This window comes from Heptranchias perlo, chromosome 17 (genome assembly GCF_035084215.1).
Source record: "Heptranchias perlo isolate sHepPer1 chromosome 17, sHepPer1.hap1, whole genome shotgun sequence".
NCBI lineage: Eukaryota > Metazoa > Chordata > Chondrichthyes > Hexanchiformes > Hexanchidae > Heptranchias > Heptranchias perlo.
In genome coordinates, this window is record NC_090341.1 from 44,651,218 (window position 1) to 44,672,625 (window position 21,408).

Genomic DNA, 21,408 nt, shown 5'->3' on the forward strand with positions numbered 1-21,408 from the left:
CATGGGGGTCACTTTTGCACTTGCAATAAAAGCTGAAACCACGGTTACCCATTATCAACTTATTTGAATGGTATTGTATTTGGAGGAGTGCTCTGCAATTCTATATTCTTGAATCAAACTTGCCACTGTGGCTTTTACCGTCAGGAGAATAATTAAAGTAATTCTGATACAAGAGGTGGCTATTCATCCCACACTGCCCTGTGGCTATTCATCCCACACTAACTCCCCCAATGGATCCCATTTCCCTGCTCTTTCCCATAGACTTGGAGCAGGAATATGCACATTTCTTTATTAAGAAAGCAGGTGAAGGGTCGAGGCCCATGGTGCAGGGTAGCAATAACACGGAGTGAGAAGACAAGTGAAATCAGGACATAGTGATTAGGTGATGGTGAACCTGGAAATTGTAGGAGGAAGGAAAGACTAAGGTAAGGAGTGCTATGGTTTTGAGGATCAGGAAAGAAGGACAAAAGAAGGAGACTGTGCGATGATTCTTGATTTCAACACAGTAGGGATATAGGGATATACTGTATTTAGATTCTCGAAGGAACAAGAGGGGAGCAGGGACCATAGTATACTGATAAAGGAGAGCTGAGATCATAGTTGGACGGCTACGCTGGAAACATCTACATATTTGGAATTCTTTCCGATATACATTGTTGTTTCCACAACAAATTCACTGCAGTTAGACACATCGGTGTCCGGAAAATATATAGGGCATTAACATATCTCTCAAACATCTCAAAGCAGCTAACATATGATGAATTACTTTGAAACGCAGAGACTTGTTATACAGAGCAGGATCCTATAAACTGCAACAAGGTGAATGACCAGTCAATCTACTTTTGGTAGTGTTGGTTGAGGGGGGAATGTTGCCCAGGACAATGGGAGAACTCCATGTTTTTCTTCAAATAATGTTGTGGGATCTTTAACATCCTTTGGAATCATGGAACATTGATTTAATAGCTCATCAAAGGACGGTACCTCTGACAATGCAATGATCCCTCAGTTACTGCACTGGAAAAATCAGGTTATGGGCTCAAGTGCCAGAGTGGGGCTTGAACCAATTGAAATAATAGTTGTGAATTTATAAAGAGCACATGCATTGCTTGGGGAGGGGTGTCACATCATTATGATAAAGTTGACAAACAGCACAATATAAAATCCTTAAACCTTTCTAAAAAGGAAACGATTGCACATTGGGGATTAATGGTCATTTTTTTATGGGCACCAACAAGTGGCAGGCAGCTAACCAGAGGCCATGGGTTGTGCATGTGAGCACGTCCGGTGCGCAATTTTCACTCTGTTTATTCTCTCCATCCTTGTGATAAATACCCTGTCTTCTGCGTGTTGCCGCTTTATGAATCAGACCTCCAATCACCATGCATACCTGCCTTCCATCGCTTTCTGGTGCTGCTGTGACATTTGTCACAAAAAGTCATTGGTCTCTGATTTTCACCGTGCACCAGATGTAACTATACTCACACACCAGAGGCTCAAATCTGGGATACATCATCTAGCTTGTAATTTGAACCAGTCCATGTAGTCGGCTTTAATCAAAACAGCGGCATCCGTGAACTCTGCTTTTTATGACCCACATTTTCACACATGGTCACAATTTTCAACAAAATAAGACCACTAATCAGATTAGAATCAAAAAGGAAACTGCCTGTGGAGCTTTAGAGAAAGGCGGAAGTATTACTTACAGACAATACATTTAAGTCCCAAATAGGGTTTCAAAATATTAGCTTCTAGTTTCTGCAATTTGTGTGTCTTTCTTTGGAGACTTGGCAGGTAATTTTCACCTTCTCCTGGGTGATAAAATGGCAGAGTGGATCTCCCGCCTGTTGTAGAACCTGTCCAATTTCCACCCCATCGATTTCAATCAGATGGAAATCGGGCGGATTCCACTGCAAGCTCCAGCCCAGATTATTGCCCAGGCGTTGAAGGTGAAAATTACCCCCATTGTAATATTGTAACGTACAGACTAGGCACCTTAAGCGCAGCGCAATAGTGCAATCCTCACTTCAGAGGAACCTGTTGAACTCAATTCTCCCGTAATAGCATTCCAAAAACAACATAACCCTCGAAGGTCGTAATATAATTCTTTTAAAAAATCACTATATTGCAAAGTCAATCTGTTCAACATTCACCGCTAGGAGCCCTTTATTTGTAGCAGATGATTCCTTCCGTTGGCGTATGGATTTATCCAGTGCTCAATGAGGTATGAAGCGCTACAGACTAAGGACATCCCAGGCCTGTGCGGCTTTGCTGATCTCTTATAGGGTGATAGTTGAGGCCCCGAAGCGAGGGATGAGGGGCGGGGAAGTCATTCAGGATTCCCACTCCTGATTGCTAGCTAGTAACGCCTACATGTGGACATTAGGGGGGGTCAAGATCAAGTTTGGCTACTATTCTGTTTTTGAACTCTGGGGTTGGCCAGGTGGACTGAAGTGGAATTTTCCAGATGCTATACATGTCTTGCCTCACTCATAAAGAATGGGAACTTGGGTGAAGTGCCAGTAGCTCTGGAGCCATACCCAACCAGGAGTCAACCTCGTCGGAAGGAGAGGAAGTAGAAAAAAGAAGGGGAAAAATTGGCAACGGAAAGATGCACATTCTCACTTCACTGACATGTGATGGCAAAGTTGATGCACGGCTCTTTTCCATCAAGAATAAAAATAATTTGCCAAACAATTTTTGGTGAAGACCATGCCCCTTTAAATTTGAATCCGTGAGCCGAAGTTGGTAAATTCAAAAACATATCTTTAGAAGCAGGGAGAGTTACATATTTGCTACTTAATGTCGAATTCAAATTCTTGCACATTTTAAAGATCAGTTCGCATGCACTCCTGGCAATTAATCTTAGCAGTAGGTAACTCCATGGAAATCTGACCTCAATTAAGTTAGACCCTGGTAGCCCTACTTTAGTAATTAGTGGTACAGGGGGCAAGGGTCAGAGTTCACAGTCTATGCTTTTATCAGAAGGCACTTGAGATTAGTCAGGCTCTGTCTTGCAGCTGCACACTCAGATTTTAGCTTTTTCCATTCATCATTACAAGTGCTTTCAAGTGGTTGTTTCAAGTTACTACCATATTCCCTCTAACTACAAAATCCAACTTGGCATCCAATAATGCAGATTCGGCGCAAATCCAGTTCTTATTACCTGTCTTTGTAGACATGCTTGCCATCCCAGGAGGGAAAACCACTTTGTACTGAATAGACTTACAGTCCTAAAACGGTTACAAAAAAAGGAGATATCTATATATTTATGGGGGCTCTCAGTCACTCCCCAATCCCTAAATGTTAACATTGCTGCTGAGAAGAATTGTGGGACCAGATTGCGGAGAATTCCCTCTTTAGAGACGAGGTGAGTGAGAGCCAGCAGCTCTCCCATTTCTTGAGGTCATCGGAGGGAAGATTCAGTGAAAGACCCCTGACCCCAGGCTGCCTCTTGCCAGACAATACACTAGAAGGCATCTGCGACACAAGTGGCAACCTCCCTCTCAACTCTGGAGTTATGACGTCCCACTTTTTTATTCTCCATTGTCCAACCCCATGTGAAAGACTTCATAGACCACAGTGACAAAGTCTCACCAGCGGTTTGTCAAGCCCTTTCTCTGAAATAAGAAACTCATTCTTCCTTGTCGTGAACACTCTGTGCATTTCATTGGAGACCGTCGAGCAGGCTCTCCCTTAGCACCAGGAGCATCTTGTTCCAAGATGTGAAACTAAGACACTACTGCACACCCCCAAGCTGCTGGCACAAGGCTAACTTGGTTGACATTTAGGAGCTGGTAACCTCCCAAAGAGGGAACCTCAGTAGCAAAGTTAGGTAAAGGTTTGTTCGGTAAGGGTATTAAGGGATATGGAACCGAGGCAGGTAAATGATGTTGAAATACAGATCTGCCGTGATCTAACTGAATGACAGAACAGGCTCGAGGGGCTGAATGGCCAACTCCTGCTCCTTTGATCAAGGGAGATGGGGCAAGAGGGATAATTAAACAGAATACTACTGAAAGCCAAAGCATTTGGCTACTTTTAAAAATAAAGATATTTCATCTCATGTTACATAATCATTTAAAAAAAGAATGTGGGTTTCAGTGCTGAAAAAAATCTTTCATAAGAATTGAGCTGCATCATCTGAGCTATCCCAGTCAAGCACATAGGACATCCTGTGCAAGCTGCAGCATGTTAAAAAGCAACACAGAGGCGCAGTTGTAAACTTATAGCATTAGGATGTTGAAAAGAGACTTTTTTTTTTAAAGTCGTCTAAAAAGGGCCTATAGTTTTGTTTTACAAATCGCATGGAAAATATACAATCAGAAATTTCTCTTTTTTTAAAAAGAGTAAAAATAAAATCCTAGTTCTCTGTACAAAGGTTCTTCTGAACAGAACAGAGGTGGTCCACAGACTAAAATTTTCCTTTGGACTTGAGCCAGACTGAGGTGCAACAACACTGAAGGTTACCCCAGTGGAAGGAGGCCACCAAACGTGAAAGAGGGCAGATTGAGGAAATTCCCAAGATAGATGAAAGCTCTCTTGTACAGACTTGCGAGATCACACAGATTTTGGCCCATTTTCCCTCCCCTTTTCTCCTGAAGAGCACTTCCTCCTACTGGCATACAGTTCTATGGACGCTCCATCTCAACTTCAATGTGCCATTTAGTCACTCCTCATGTTTTAATCTAGACAGTGAGTGTTGGCAGGCTATGTGACCATATGAGGCATCACAGTCTGGCTCAATCCAATGTTGGCCAGGGGCTGCAGTAACCTGAGACATCAGCTGCTGACACACAGGCAAGAGCAACTTTTGAACTGAAGTAACCCGAGTTCAGTCGCTGGCCTGAGCTGGCTGGAACCGGTTTGAATTAGCTAAGTTTTGTGAAAGACAAAGGAGATGTGATAAGACACAAGTCCTTATTAGAAAAGGAGTAATGAGGTAATGCTACCTAAGTCCTTGGGACAGAGCCAATGAGGAGAAGACACAGGCTAGGCGAGCAAGCCTAAACCAAAGGGAGAGAGAGACAGCACAGCTTGAAGAAATAAGATTCGGAGTAAGAATGAAGAATCTGGGGCGTGGAGCCGGAGCAAAGACTCCGGAGACCAACCATCGTGGAAGTGGAAGAACCTACGTCAGGGACGTAGAGACGACGTCGAGAGAGAGAGAGAGAGAGAGAACGGAACGCCTGGCCAGCGTCAGCTCTCCTTTTCGGGTATTATCCTTTATAGTCTGTGACCACTCAGGGAGTGTCAGAGAAACCTAGTGGGTGTGCGTTTAGATCCTAGTTTGGGTATAAAACTGTATAACCTGTTGCAAACTGCATGTCTATATCTAACCAGACGTATAGCGTTTAGATCCTAGTTTGGGTATAAAACTGTATAACCTGGTGCAAACTGCATGTCTATATCTAACCAGACGTATAAGCTATATGTATATGATCTAACGGCGTAAATAAAGTGAATTGAGAGTTAAGAGAGAATTGATCTTCTCATCTTTGTACTAAGCCAGTAACCGTAACCGGTGACCTCCGGTCAACACCAAAGATAAAATTCCTATAGTGTATCAATACATGTAATAAGATATGTAACAATGTTGCTTCAGATGCCCATTTGATTCAAGTTGGAAGGTGGCATAGAGCATGAGGCTCGCCTGTGATTACCCCCATCACAAAAAGTTCTCCAACACTTATTGCCTCAGATAAATACATGAAGAGTGGCCATGTGGGAAAGTGCTAGAGGGCTGCAGTGCTTATGGACTTGTATCCCAGTGCCTTCAAGAGAGTAGTGTGGAACAATAAAAGAACAATTTGCATAAAGCCATGAGGTCTGTACAACAAGATTTCATCCACCTTGGGAATTCCTCAATCCATTCTTAAGGATTGCTGCACCTCACTCTGGTCAAATCCAAGGAGAAATTAGAGTCAATGGACCACCTCTGTTCTCTTCTGAAACACCTTTGTGCAGACAGCAGCATTTAAAGAAAAAAATTCTGGCTTTATAATACATTTCTGGAAATAATAGAGAATGCACAGGTACTGTTACCAAATCTAGAGTAGACAAGATGACTGAAAGAGAAGGACCAAGGTCAAGTCAGTACTGCATCCCATCCTCAACACTGCAAGTGCAAAATCCATTGTTCTTGGACTTGATATTTTATTTTTTAAAGAGAAAAGTGATGTTCTGCCTGTATTAATGATACCCAATCTGTTGTAAGGCCATCACGGTACTCTTAAGTGAAGCTTTGAAGTCAATGGGATTCAGGGGGAAAACTCTCCAGTGGCTGGAGTCATACCTAGCACAAAGGAAGATGGTAGCGGTTGTTGGAGGCCAATCATCTCAGCCCCAGGACATTGCTGCAGGAGTTCCTCAGGGCAGTGTCCTAGGCCCAACCATCTTCAGCTGCTTCATCAATGACCTTCCCTCCATCATAAGGTCAGAAATGGGGATGTTCGCTGATGATTGCACAGTGTTCAGTTCCATTCGCAACCCCTCAGATAATAAAGCCCACATGCAGCAAGACCTGGACAACATCCAGGCTTGGGCTAATAAGTGGCAAGTAACATTCGCGCTAGACATGTGCCAGGCAATGGCCATCTCCAACAAGATAGAGAATGAGAGAGAACATGAGAGAGACAGAATGTGTGTGTGTGTGTGTGTGTGTGTGTGTGAGAGAGAGAGAGGAAAAGATAGACATTTTGTAGCTTGTGTTTGCCTTTCATCAGAATGCACACAACTTTAAGAGCCAAGTAGCTGTACTGAAATGTGCAATCATTCTTAACAAGCTTTTACATGTGCCAACAGAAGCTAATTTTTTTTTTAAAAGCAGAGAGGTTAAAAATAGACCTAACATAAAAGTCAAAAGGATTCACAATTATCTTATTTCTTTCAGATTTTATTGACTGATCTTATTTTTAAAACCTAACTACATTAATTACTCACATATTCGTCTTTTTGGTGGGACTCTCCCAGTGTCCCATTGGGTGCAGTAGGGACCTCCTGTGGTTTCTCCTTTGCCACCTTGCCATTGGTAAATTGTCCTGTGGCTTCGGTCTTCTGCTGAGCTTCTTCTTTGGCAGTGCCCGCTTGGCCGGGCAGTGCCACTTCTCCAACTCCCAGCACATCGCTCTTGTACTTCCTGACAAACTCCTCCATGCCTCTCACCTCGCTCCCCGACAAAGCATGGCACTGAAAGGGGTCCTGGTCGTAGACTGGCAGTTGCCTCATTAGTCGCCTGCGGCGATAGTAGGCCCCTTCCGTGCCAGCAATTGGCTGCATCTCCTTTGGAATGAATTCCATATAATGGATAGCCTGGCAGAGAGAGAGGGAGAGAGAGAGAGAGAGAAGAAGAAAAATAAGGACTTTTGTGATGCATAATAACAAACATGTGGATTTAATCCGTGTTAAATTAAAGCCAGAATTTTAATTATATCATGAGTGGGGATAAAACAGTCATTTCATTCACTTCCAACCACAAAGCTCTTCACATTTGACAAATATTTCCTTTACTATTGTAAAATGTTACTATAAATGGTAATAAATTACTGCCAATAGTGAAGCCTGCAAATTTGTCATTCTAAAGCATTAATGGAATTCTACAAATATTGTGTTGTTTGGAACATTCTCCGCTGATTACACTGTCCGCTCCTATTAAATGAAAAATCAGTTTCTCATAAAACATTGCTATTTATTTATCGAGCCAGATTTACTCTGCAAAGAGTCATGCTGATTATATTTGTATGAGTGTCCTGTAATACTTTATTTGCAATTGAAAGATCAATAAAAAATATATATTTTAAAAGATTATTCTCAATATCATTTTAACCAGACATATTTTTGGCAATAAGAGCAATGCCAGACTTATTACAAAAGGGCTGCATAAGGTTTCAAGGAGTTGGAGTAGACTAATTGGACAGGAATTTACTGGTATAACATCAAGAAATATCTTTCTTGGCTGCTGTCCAGGCATGTTGAAGGAACGAATAAATAACTGGAGCAGAATTCCCAATCCCACATTGACTCTTGGGCATCCCTAAGAAAGGGGGAAGAGATTAAGTCTGCTGCTCTCCGTTCTCCTTGCAGCCTCTCCTCCTTTGCATCCAGTCTTCCTTAGGTAACAGCAGTCTCTTCCCAAACTGCTCGAGTGCATCCCATTGTTAGAGATAGCCCAGTGCTTGACTGCATTGGTATGGTAACGCACTTGATGATGGATGCAACACCCTGTCTGCACCCTATAATGATCCTCACTGCGGGTTCCCCACATCAGCTGGGATGCTCTATGGGTAGGGAAGAGACAGAAAAAAACCCTCTCACACAAAACCCATTCCCTTCTCAATCAATCCAAATTTGACTGGTTGAAGAAAAGCAGTGATAACAGTTTGGAAAGCCTGAAGATTGTATTGGGGAATAGCACACAAATTAGGGGGAACTACCTGAGCTAGCCTGATGACTCAGCGAGTAAGTGCACTTCCACACACATAAGCAAGCTCCCAGGTTTAGCATTAGCTGATAACGTCTGCCCTCTGCACCCAATAAGGAAAGATATCACACCTGACCTCCAACCTGTTTCCACCCACTCATTTTCCAGCAGGAGCCATTAGGTAGCAACCATAAGATGAAAACCCAGCTGCATTTTCTGCTCCCTACCCCAGGAGCGGTGAGGGCAGCCAAAACACTTCCAAAGACGCCATTCCAGCTGAGAAACAGGCCGTGGAATGAATCTAGGATCTTCCAGGTCTGCAACCATCTAATTTTAGTTGAATACATGTATAAACCACTCCTCAAACAAGGACACCTCCTTACATCACGTTTGCAAAAAATCAAGGGAGATAGAAACTTTGTGACGTTTACAACCAGCCAGTCTACAGTCTAGCCATACAGCTGCCGGCACAGGTGTCAAAAGATTTCATTCTCATTAGTGCTAAGCTAATGACGTGATAATGACCAGGAATATCCCAAAGCGGGTTAAATTTCTAGCATAGAATTTTCTGAAAACTCATACCGAACTAACAGCATAAGGTGGCATAATGCCGATTTTCAGTGTAAAAGATCGAGGAAGTTTGAGCGCAAGTGACTTGCACCTGTTTTGACACTCGCCTGAATTTCCTCACCCTCTTACACCGATTCCGTGAAACCTCCAGCGAAACTCTCTGCCGCTCATCAACATAGCGCCGCCCACCTATGCAAAAGTGCAGCTCGCATAAATTTCCACCAGTTCTGAATGGCTTATGCCTAAAATTTTAGGTGCAACAGGATCCAAAATCAGGAAATTGCGCCCAAAACTGTGCTGCTTAGGATACAGTTCAAGCTTCCGATAAAATGCATTTGCATAATCTCTTCCATGTACCAGCGCAATTGGGCAGCATAATCGTCTCTTTTTTTCCATTAAAAAATGTTCATTGATGTATTTAAGAGTGGTAACCTGGGCCAGTTTTATCAGTACAGCTGAAATTGGGTTTATCACCAAAAATGAGCATTTTTAATGAGTGTTCAGTCCTCCAGTTGTGAGTAACCTGATTTAAAATCACTGAAAATGAAAAAAAACTATTCTGAACCATTTAATAGTTTCATTGGTGTACACTAGTCAGTTACTCAGTAAATTAAATATTTTTTGATATGCAAAAGCTTCTAAAACGTGCTGACTAGTGCCTCTGCACCTAAGAAAATGAGCACAATTTGAAGAGCCTTCCTGAACTAGCGCAATCTCAAAATTTCGACCTGGGGGTGTGGACAGTTTTGTGGGCGGGGCCTGATCTGGGCAAATTGAAACTTAAACTAGCGTAAAAGATCATAGAAAACCCGAAAATTAGTGGTTTCAGGCATAACTCATTTACGTTTAGAATTCCTCGATCTTCTGCGCTGCTTTAGCCAATTGCGCTGGAATCTGGGTGCAAAACTAACAGAAACTTGACCCCCTGGTGTTTTGTGCCTTTTTTTCAGCAATTTAAAAAAATATTTCTCCTCATTGGAGACCTAAAATGCATTGTTCTTATTGCATCAGACTGATTTGCATTAAAAATTGAAAAACTTCCATGATTGCATTTTCGTAAACATTCTGTGCCTACTGTGTGTAAAGGATAGTTTGCTGGTTTTAAACTTTAATTTTCATGCATAAAGAGGGACTTGAAGAAAGAATACAGCTCAAGTTCAGTGCTTTCCTCGGGCCCCGATTGTTTACACTGGTTTTTATGTTCCATCCTATTCTAATGAGATTCCCAGGAGATTTTGGTGTAACTCGCTGACAGGAAGATCAGCGTAAATTTTCACCTAATTTGCCGGTTACACGTTTCAGGAAATTCCGGGCTGCCATATCTAACACTTCTCCTTTATATTTCAGAGCTCTTAGGCATAGAAAGGAAGGACTTTCATTGAGACACATGCAAGTTCCAGACCGCTAACTGGTGGAACCACCTTGCCCTTGGGTATGATTTGTGATCTTGCTATGGTCAGGAGGATGATAGCAATGGACTCACAGACTTTAAGCAAGTGGGGTGTGCCCTCTGGGGTGGGGGGGAAGAATATGTACACTCTGTATCGGCCAAACAGAAACTCTACTTATTTGGACTTCTCAATAGTTTGGCTTGGAGATCTCATAATATGGTGATGTGTCTCCATGCAGAAACTTGGATAAACAAAAAAATGTGTTCTGTTGTCTTCTTTGAATTTGCCATGGTTATCAAACAATGTCAGAATGGACTGCATACTATGTTAGACATGCACATTGTAAAGTAACATTGACAAACTTTACCCTGGTGGGCAAGCTTTTGCAGCATTTATTCTATACAGTCTGCGCCCACACACGCATAGCCCTGTCAGTTTTTTATGCTGAGGCAATTTGTTATTAATCTGCACTATATACAAGGAACCACAGGGGCTGAAAGTAAAAAGAAAAAAAAAAAATCGCAAAATGCTGGAAATACATAGCAGGTCAGCTAACATTTGCTGAAGGGTCCTACTTGAACATTAAACTTTCTCTTTTATTCCAGGGATTGAAAATAAGTTAGCTGGCAGGGCAGGAGGAAGATCAATGTTCCACATCTGCCGTTTCTTCCTGCGTGCACGCACACACATGATAGTCACAGCAGACGGCATGTAGATCTTACTGGAGTTTTTGCAGAATATAGAGTACAGGGCCAGCAAGAGATGATTTACAGCTTCTGGTGGCCCGAACTAATAACTAAAGCATGCGCGAGTAATCTCCATAGGCTGAGGGCAGGAATGAAAACTTCTTCACACTGTCCCCGTACAGTATTTGGTTTAATTTTTTTTTTAAAAAGCACCAATTTTCTCCCCCTACTCTATGGATCCACGAATACCAGAAACTTGCAGTGTAGCCATTCTTTATGTCTGAGCCTCAACAGCGAGTATCAACTGGCTATTCAAATATGGTGTTCATCACAGCTAATCCTGTCCTCACCCAACCTACACGCTCACGTACTTCCACTTAATGGCGATGAGAAATGAAACCCCGATTTGTACCTAATGGGTGGTGAGAAACTGCAGCAACTCTGATGTTACCCCAGTTGAGATCAGTTAACTCAACACCAACGACACCGTTTGTTTTGAATATAGACTGGAGGATCTTCTGTGGCACGATAAGCTAGACGATGCAATGTTTCCTAGCAACAGGAGTGTTACAGTGTGTAATACACATTATTATTCTCTGCTGCTAAGGTGGAGCAGTTTTTAAGCTGGCCTTTAAGTCCCTTTAAGGCCATTAAGTTTAATTACTGTAAACCTTGAGGTCCAGTGGAAGTTAATTGTTGTTTGTGAGGGACGTATGCAGACAGAGAGACACTTGTAAATATCCAGCTCCAGAAATGACGGCCTTTCTTTCTCTTCTTATATTTTTGACACATAGAGAAGTGTGACAGCCACATACTAGATGTAATACTTTTACATAGAAAGGGGCTCAATAAGTTTTTCCATTGGAACCAGAGGGCATAAATTAAAGATTATGAAACTAAATAAATAGGCTACTCAAGACAGGAGTTGATTACCAAAACTGTGATTAACTTATAGAATAAACTGCCAATGCGTGGAGGAGGGGATAAGAGAACAGGAAACGTAAAACAGATTTTGAAAAGGAAACAGACAAATTCTTGAAATCTGAGAGGAATCACGTTATTAAATTTTATAAGTGACATATATAGAGATATCTTACAGGAAAGGACAGGGCTAATTGGATTGGCAGGCTAAATAGTCTTCTCATGCATGAAACACATCACTATCTTATTGGTATAATTGGATAATGCATAGAATAGAAAACATGTTCTGTGATCATTGCCTAGCAGCTAAGTGGGCTGTCCACTTAGAGTAATTAAATACAACTTGCATTCATATAGAGCCTTTCAGCAAAGTAAACATCTCAAGATGGCTCACAGTGGAGTAACAGACACCAAGCACGAGGAGAAGAGTTAGAAGAGATGACAAAGCATGGTCGACGAGAGAGGTTTTGAAGAGGCTTTCAAATGTGGGAAGCGAAGTAGCAAAGGGGAAGGGTTTGGAGGGAGCAGGACTGAGACACCTGATGACCACTGGTGGTAGGGAGGGGGGAACCACACAGGAGGTCAGTGTTGGAGGATTGGAGGGCACAAGCTGGGGTGCAAGGCTGGAGATTTCAGGACAAATCCAGCAGTTTACGTTCAGTGATTTCTATTTGTTTTCCAATCAAAACATTTGCATCGCAATAACATCTGTGAAACAATATTTTGCACAGCTAACCATAATCTGCGCCCTCCCTAATTGGGAGTGGAGGGGGTGGGGGGGGGTGGAAGCAAGCTACAGTAACCAAATTTAGAGTGACAAGTTACATCTTGTAGATAGATATTAAAAAATATCAAAATTTACAATTTGAATCGCGACAGATCCTCCGTTCATCACTACGACATTACAGTCTGCTTTCCTCAGCGATGTAGCCCACAAGCCTGAATATTGCTGATACTGGGCCCTGGACTCTCCACTATCTATACTTGTATTTCTCAGTACTATTGAACATTAAGCAATTGGCTGCTTTTCTGGCAGCAGTGGGTGAATTTTGCAAATAGAAAGTGGTCAGACAGTGTGAAACCTAAAGATGGCTCCGTGAACTGGGAGAAGGGGGGGTGGAATCAATAAATAATCTGAAAACATTATCAAATTTTTGTAACTGAGAAGTAATCCCAATATTCACGATAGCTCCCAATTTCTCCACAAGCATTTAGGAAAATCTGAACAATTTTTGCCATAATCTTCTGCAATTTCCCAGTAATGAGTGAGAGTTCAAGGAAACGTCACTGTATATATTGCTCCTTCTTTTTACACTAATTTCCTCCCCTCCCATCCTCTTCTCCTGGTGATATTGGCTGCTCGTTGGCTCATAGTTCTCCAGGGGTTGGAACACTTTTGGCAGCTTTCCAAGAGGCCAATGCTCATGTGTGAGCTTAGATAATAATTGTTGGCGGGCTGTTTGACCCTGGGTAGTAACAAAGCTGAACTTGATCCTGTCTTCACCAGATCGCCACACACACGTGCTCCCAGCAGGGGCCACTAGAAAAAAGTCTGCAGCGAGAACTCTAAGCAATGTTCCCCTCCTAATTTGGGGAGGGGGAAGCCAAATTGTAGCATCCCTACGCTCCTCCAGCTGATCAGCTAACTCAGCACAGATTGGGGCTAGAACCTGACATCTTCCTGGTTTATGTGGCTCAGTTACTCACTGCATTAACCAGTTGGAAAGCCTTCAGCTGTTTACTGATCAATAAAACCAACTAACCAGTTTGGAAATGTCAACTCAAAGCTGAATCTAAACTGTGTTACAATTGGAAGTAATACTTCCCAACACTCTTCATTCATGCACTCTATAAATATCACCTTCTGTTGGCAATCTCGTGCTTCCTATAAACAGAAACCTAACCTTATGCATGTAGCATCTGGGAGAGTGAGCCACAGGGTGAACAGTGAAGCATGTTATCATTTGGCATTTGCACTGGAAATAGTTTGGGATGCTACCATGCACTTCTCTGATCTTTTCAAACAGGAGGAACCACACAACATGTTGACACACACTAGGTCAGGCTAAACTATTAGTTACATGTATCTATAAGGCAGGTTATACAGAGACAATAACAGAGCAGCAGATCAGATAGCAATACATTACTTAACTATCACAGGTACATTGATCCGAATCCAATGTAATAAATCACTTTGAGATTCCAGGTGTCCTTTTATCAGAATTCGTTAATTGAGGTTCTAAACCATACATGAGCTCTAAGCGCCATGGCGTTCTGGCTCATTGCTGCAATGTGGCGCAAAACAGTTGAATCACATAAGCTTTCAAACTGACCAAAAAGCTATGTTATAATCTGTTAGGAGGCCCCAAACAAAACAGCTGTCAATCAAATTATAGTTCAAAGCTGCAATGGGCCAGAGGCAATGGCTGCCTGCACCAGCAAGAGACTCCTTTAAAGGGACAACAATCACAAACAATTAGCTTGTGTCTGTTAGCCTGGTTTCTTTGACATCTGTTTGATAGGAATTACCAAACTGAAACCTCTGTTGTTCTGCAAAGCGTGCATAACTTGGGTGATCAGAGCTCAAAGGGCTTCTGGGGCTTCAAACCATCAGACTTTGCAATCCAACCTACAGCAACCATAACTTGCCCTAGGTAATCACTAGCTGAAGTTTATTATAAAACTCCTGCAGCGTTGCTTAGTTTAGATTTCATTTATAAAGGTACAAGAGAATCCTATGATCTGAATCAAGACAGATTATCAGATGGGTCACAAAAGGTACCTGCTAATAGACAGAAGAATTAATTTATTGTGTCCTGCAATCAGTTGATCCAATGATGCCACCAGAATCCCTTCAGAAATCCAAGTTAGCTTCAGATGCTTATAAATCAGAGCAGTTTTAATGCGAGCACTGCCGCAGTGATCCTGGTAATCCCTGCAACAAGCAGACCGACCACCGCAGGGACTTGTAAAAGGCACATGGTCACCGAGTGACTCATGGCAGCTGCTCAGTTCATGTGGTTTTGAATGAATCGAGGAAAGCTGCAGGCAATCTTCCACCAGCCAGACTCCAAATTCAGCTCTCACACCGAGACTGAAAGAGGAATTACATCTGCACACGCCGCCACCGTCTGAACGTTCAGGAGGCGGGTTGCAAAGCTGCCCCGCGATTGGCGGGTACGGCCTGGGAGGGCGACGTTAGCACTGCTCGTGGAGATCCGAAAATCATTCCCGTTAGGTTTGTGCTTTGCATGTGGATCTCGTGCTTTAAGCTCAGCTGCAGCTTGCAGAGATAGTCTTCTGAAAACAGTGGTCTTATATCATGATCAAGAGAAGACAAGAGCAGGGTTGAGTCCTTGGGCATGGTCACGCCATATGACAAACTGAACATTTTTCGCTTATGACCCTGGCAGCAGGCAGTCACAACACTATCGCATCATTTGTAGTGGGAAAATGCACTGGCTTGTGTGGCATTGATCAGAAGGTCCCAGATTTTACTCATCATCTGTGCTGAGCTAGCTGATCTCATCTAGGACAGTAGTTGAGGCACATCAAATGGCTTCAAAATCCCTGGGCTAGTAAATAAAATATAGTCAGGGGTTCCACTCCTGATTGTTATTCATTGAACCGTGCTGGTAAGTGAATGTGTAGACATTAGGAGAGGATGTTGAATTACAACAGGAGTAGGCCATTCAGCCCCTTGAGCCTGTTCCACCATTCAATTAGATCATGGCTGATCTGTACCTGAACTCCATTTACCCACCTTGATTCCATATCTCTTAATACCCATACCTAACAAAAATCTATCAATCTTTCCAATTGACTTAGCCTCAACAACTTTTTAGGGGGAGAGAATTCTAGATTTCCACTACCCTTTGCGTGAAGAAGTGCTCCCTGAAATTACCCCTGAGCGGCGTAGCTCTAATCTTAAGGTTACACTCCCTTGTTCTGGACTCCCCCACCAGAGGAAATAGGGTAGATAGAGGGAAACTATCAAATCCTTTAATGTTCACCGTCCAGGCACGCAGACGACTGCCTTTACACTGCACCAAGGCCTATGCTATTGATGTTGGCTTACAACACTCAGGTCCTGTACGACCAGCTGCATACCAAGAGAAAATTTACGGGGATTCATTTTCCGAGCTGCCGGTCTCAGCAAATCCCAACAAGGTTACCTTCAGGCTGCAGCAAGCTGCGCCAGACCTATGCAATGGGAGCCCACAGCACTAGCACGGGTCTTGGCACAGTATAAGCTGCTTCACTGGTGTCCTTGGAACTGTATCACCGCAGGTCAAACACCTTTAGGACAGGAGTGATAAAGAATATGTACTTTTTTAAAAAAGAGAATGGGGCTGATTGCCACAACCCACTAGTCAGATGGAGCACACCCGAAATGCATTCCGTCTGACAAGGCCTGAACCCATTGTAATTTTCAGGTTCAGGAGAGTGAAATTCAGCAGTCCTTAACCCTGCAGAGCCCACCATCTAGTTGGGCCTAAGGCATGGAAGTGGAGGAGAGTCAGTCATTGATGCAGTGGAAATGGCCACCATCTGTCCAAAAACAGCAGCCAAAAGGCCTGAAATCCAGATCCTCCTCTTGATAGTGCTGGAAATGGTGCTCGCCCTCTGCCTGTCTCCACAATTAGCACCCAGGCCACGCTGATATCTTCTGATTGGATAGGGTTGGGTGCAAGGCTCAAGGCCTGGTTCTTCTGGACATATCTCCTGTGGGCATCTGCTCAGTGTACAGACAGGAAAATGACACCCTTGAGGCAACCTTGTCTCTTTCCACTTTATATGTGTGCCATTTGAATGTTTGTACCTACTCCAGGCACAAGCCTTTCACGAGGGAGACCTGGAAATCCTCAGGCAATACAATGGCATGGAGACCGGGCAACGTGAGTCCTTGCCTCTTCTCTGCTTTGCACCTGGGAATTGTAATTTCCCTTGGTGTGAAGCAGTGGAAAATCGGCCGCAGAATCTATTAGAAAGTTGTCTAATCTAAAAAAACACAAGGATCGTTCAGCACTGAAAGCAAAGGTTAGTGTCCAAGTATGTGGCAATATGCTATAGGAAAAGAAATGTCAGCCAAAAGAGGTGATTGTACACTTTGGTAAAACAATTAGCCTGGATTATACAAGACTGTTGCCATTATTTGATTCATCGCATTGTCATGTAACTGTTGAGTGTGTTGTAGAGCAATACATCCTTGGACTAGAGAATCATAAGAGAGGTTACAGCCTAAAGTGAACTCCATCACAGAAGCAGTCAGTTCACCTCTAATTTCCCAGAGGAAAGCATTTTACTATTGGATAACATGGTTCCCACCCTCCCCAAGTTATTGAGAGGATTGACTGACAAGTACTTTAGGCAGTTAATGATTTCCAGTGGATTATACATGGTGCTCGACAGGAAGCTGGTATGACCCGCGAGAGTCCAAAAGTCAGGAACAATTATGGTGTCATGAACAAAGGGCTGGCTTTACTCAGAGCTTAACTGTCTGTGCCATTTGACCCTCAGGTTACCCTAGTTAAAGTCATTAATACAGCCAATAACAAATATAAAGTTTAAGGACTGTTGTATATAACCCGCTGTTCCCAGTGACCTCAAGCATTCGCTGATGCTCTATCACTGCAGCTCGCCTGCAAAGAGTCTTTGATGGTGAACTTTTTCCATCAGACTCGGGTTCAGAAGTAGCCCAGTGTCAGCAGTGTTGGATGTCAGGGGAAATCTGCTCTTCAGTCACTATGGCCCCAATTTTGAAGTGGGGACGGGGAACGGAATGTGCGATCCCGGAGGCAGACGTTGAGCCTGGAGAGTCCAGCGATCAGGACCCGATCCGTATATTTAAAGAAGGACCCTGCTTCCTTCCTGTGGGTGTCCCGTTCGCCTGCTTAAGAGAGCAGGTTAAGAACGGACACAGCGGGAAGGCAGCGGGATCAGAGGGGGTAACTGACTGGTCTCATTTTAACTGCACGCCTGCCAGGTTTGGGGCGGGGCGAGAGCGGAGGGGAGTTAAAATCGGGGCCTATATTTTCTGCAGCACGAGCCTTTGGAATTCTGTTTCAATTTAACTTTTCATCTTAAAAAAATGATTCATGGCAGAAGACACAAAGAGATGATGAGCCCATTGCATCAGTGCATTGCATCTCTATATACAAACATGGTACAAACACAATCTTATCCTCTCAGTTAGCACCGTTACCCTGAGATCAGTGTTTTAGCTGTACTGCTACAACCAGCAGTTGACAATTATACAATGGAGTAGAGACTCCACTGACAATTCCAGATTTGTACCCCGAGTTCAGAATATGAAACAGCTCTCCAGTGCCACAATATTCTGCAAAAATCTATAAATCTTGCCACGTGTCAGAACAGAACAGGGGGATATCCTGCCCTGCAGATTAATCTCACCTTGCCAGTTGTTACAGGACTGCAATTCTTCACCAGAAATGGATAGACAGATAATCAAACAGACAGACATACAGATAGAGTCCAGATGTCATATTGAAAGCGTTGTTGCGTTTTCAAACATAGGTTCCTGGGATCCCAGGGGGTCGATGAGGGGATGGCAGGTGTTCCTGTGGTAATCAGATTTCTATACTTCTCAACAGACTTCTGTGCCTGACTACATATTAGCATATTATATGTGTATGTGACTGTGGATGCTGGAACAATTGGAGCCTTCAGGACTGAGATAGATGGATTTCTGTTAGGTAAGGTTATCAAGGGATATGGAGCCAAGGCGGGTAAATGGAGTTGAGACACAGATCAGCCATGATCTAATTGAATGGTGGAGTAGGCTCAAGAGGCTGAATGGCCTACTCCTGTTCCTATGTTTCTATTATTCCTCTGGCTATAGGCTAATAAAAATCATTTGCTTTGGTTAGCTGACACCATCTTTTGGCAGTTAGGACAGGGGAGGAGGTCCCCAGGAATGGGTCAATATTTGTAATGTGGAGATGCCGGTGATGGACTGGGGTTGACAATTGTAAACAATTTTACAACACCAAGTTATAGTCCAGCAATTTTATTTTAAATTCACAAGCTTTCGGAGACTTCCTCCTTTGTAGGTAACCTCCCACATAGAAAACTATGGTTATAGAGAAATGGAGGGACAAAGGTGAAAGTTCTTCTATAGACTTCCAAATATTGAAATCACTTACAACCTTCCTTCCCTGCTGTCTAGTTAAGAAGTTTTTATCTGGGAAATCTTAAGTTAATTGGGCATAAACTTCTGAGACAATGGATCCCATTACCAGAGCTTTTTGGGCACAAACTAGAAATACTGTTTCTTATAAATGGATGAATTTTAGTTTGACAATTAAGCAGAAAACTTTTCTTCTGCCAAAGCTTTGTGAATGAGTCAATAACACCTTTTGTCCTTCAGTTAAACTTATTTTTTTCAAAAAGAAATTATCTTCTCCTCCTCTCATCAACACACCAGTTGACATCCTGTACCTTAATCAAATAGCCATCAATTCTAGGTGAGCCTTGATACTGATTATCATAGGTGCCCACACAGCCTAGCCTAATCCTGTCCTCAAAATGATCCACAGACACACACTTCCATCCAGAGCAGGACCTATGGCTAATTTTCCACTCCCTAACCCAGGGGTGCTGAAGTTAGTTGTAATTCCCTTCAACAGCAACAACTTGCATTTATGGAGGGTGGAAGGTGGGAGGCCGGCCAGGAGAGCATTGGAATAGTCAAGTCTAGAGATAACAATGGCATGGATGAGGGTTTCAGCAGCAGATGAGCTGAGGAAGGAGCAGAGATGGGCGATGTTATGGAGGTGGAAGTAGGCTGGCTTGGTGATGGAGCAGATGTGTGATCGGAAGCTCATCTCAGGGTCAAATAGAATGCCAAGGTTGCGAACGGTCTAGTTCAGCCTCAGACAGTGGCCAGGGAGATCAGTCAGCATTCAAACTATTGATCAAATGTGTGACCTTCCTGGCTTGCGTGACTCAACTACTCACTAAACTATCAGGGGAGTATCTGTTCTTCATGCACGAGCGTGGATAGTGAACATTTGCAGACTATCTAGTCGTGGGCAAGCAACGCAACCCAATCCTGCCCTTACCCAAGGTAGACCTTTCAGCAATCGCCAATGACAGTAATCAAGGGTGGGAACCCTGAATGATTTTCCGCTGTCTAGACCAGGGGTGCCAGGCCAGCTATAATGCCCTGGTTAAGATCAGCTAACTCAGCTGAGACTAGGAATGAAAGGTGGAATCTTTTGGTCCGGATGTCTCCACTACACATGACCTTTACTATTCAGATATAACCAAGCCTCATTCTGGCAGTATTTGCACACGCACAGTGAATATATGCAAAGATTAAATATATGTATTTTAATACCTGCAGTGGTGCACCCAACTTATTTTTTAAAGTTTCTAAAATTTTCTGGTTTGAGAAAAGTATCGGGGATTTATTTTTAAGCCATAAATAACAAATCTTACACTATGTAGAGAAAACTGATTTTTTGTACTGATTTTCAAAATGTAAATTTAGTCAGCTGCCCAGAATTGCTTTTTAAAAAGGATTCTCATTTCTTATATTTTGTTTTCCCAATTGCCCCACGCTTGTCAAGAAACTCCATTACTGTAGTCCCCTGATACCTCTAGTAAGACAAGCTTGTGAAACACATGTCAGCTCTCCTGGATAGATCAACTTACCAGTTTTTGGGTCAGTCCTGGTGGGGCCCACTCATATGTGACTGTGTCAAAGGTTGGATCTTTCCTTGTCACAATGGGATTGGTAATAATCATTCGGTTCCTTTTATAAATGCGGACCCCATCTCCTCCCTTCACCCGGGCAGTCAGATTGGAATATTTGGAGTCTGCCAAAAGGCGGCCAATTTTTCGATCGTCCTCAACATCGGAGTGCAGGCTGTGATCCTCTTGGCTGCATTTGCATGACTTACATATCTTCCTGTGTCAAAAGTAAAAGTGTAACATTAGATAGCTTGTTCCTTGTCAAGGAATGACCATCATCTGGCATATCAATTAGTCATGTCGCAGAATTAGATCAAAGGGCCTTTGTTTGTTTGAACCTTAACACATTTGATGGAAAAGTTGCACTTAGTACAAGTTGTCGTCTGCCATTTTCGAAGGCTGGCTGTACTAGAAGTGCTTTAGCCTCAGTATAACATGTCGTTACTTAATGGAACTGGGTAGTATAATGTCCAAGAACATTGCCTTTATAATATGTGGGAACTGAGTTGGAATTCAGGCCAGATTGAGATGAGCAACAAGATTTCTGCCTCCCTCTTGATGTCAAAAGTCACTTGTTAAACAAAAATTGGCCAGTTCTTAATCCACTTTGCAGTAGGAAAAGCCCATGGCACAAAACCTTTTTTTGATTTGGCACAAAATGGTATTATTAATATGCTAACACCTCTTAGGCCTCAAGAATAATTAA

At 42.9% G+C, this 21,408-nt stretch overlaps 1 protein-coding gene across 2 annotated transcripts in view; it reads right to left on the bottom strand.

Moving 5' to 3' along the window:
* The window catches only part of lmcd1 (LIM and cysteine-rich domains 1), a 55,107-nt gene that overhangs the window by 12,623 nt on the left and 21,076 nt on the right, over nucleotides 1-21,408 (bottom strand). For both annotated transcript variants that reach the window (XM_067998267.1, XM_067998268.1), the window contains exons 3-4: nucleotides 20,664-20,919; nucleotides 6,940-7,308 (exon numbers count right to left, since the gene is read on the bottom strand). In XM_067998267.1, the coding sequence (XP_067854368.1) occupies nucleotides 6,940-7,308; nucleotides 20,664-20,919 (625 nt within the window). The remainder of the gene's footprint in view (nucleotides 1-6,939; nucleotides 7,309-20,663; nucleotides 20,920-21,408) is intronic.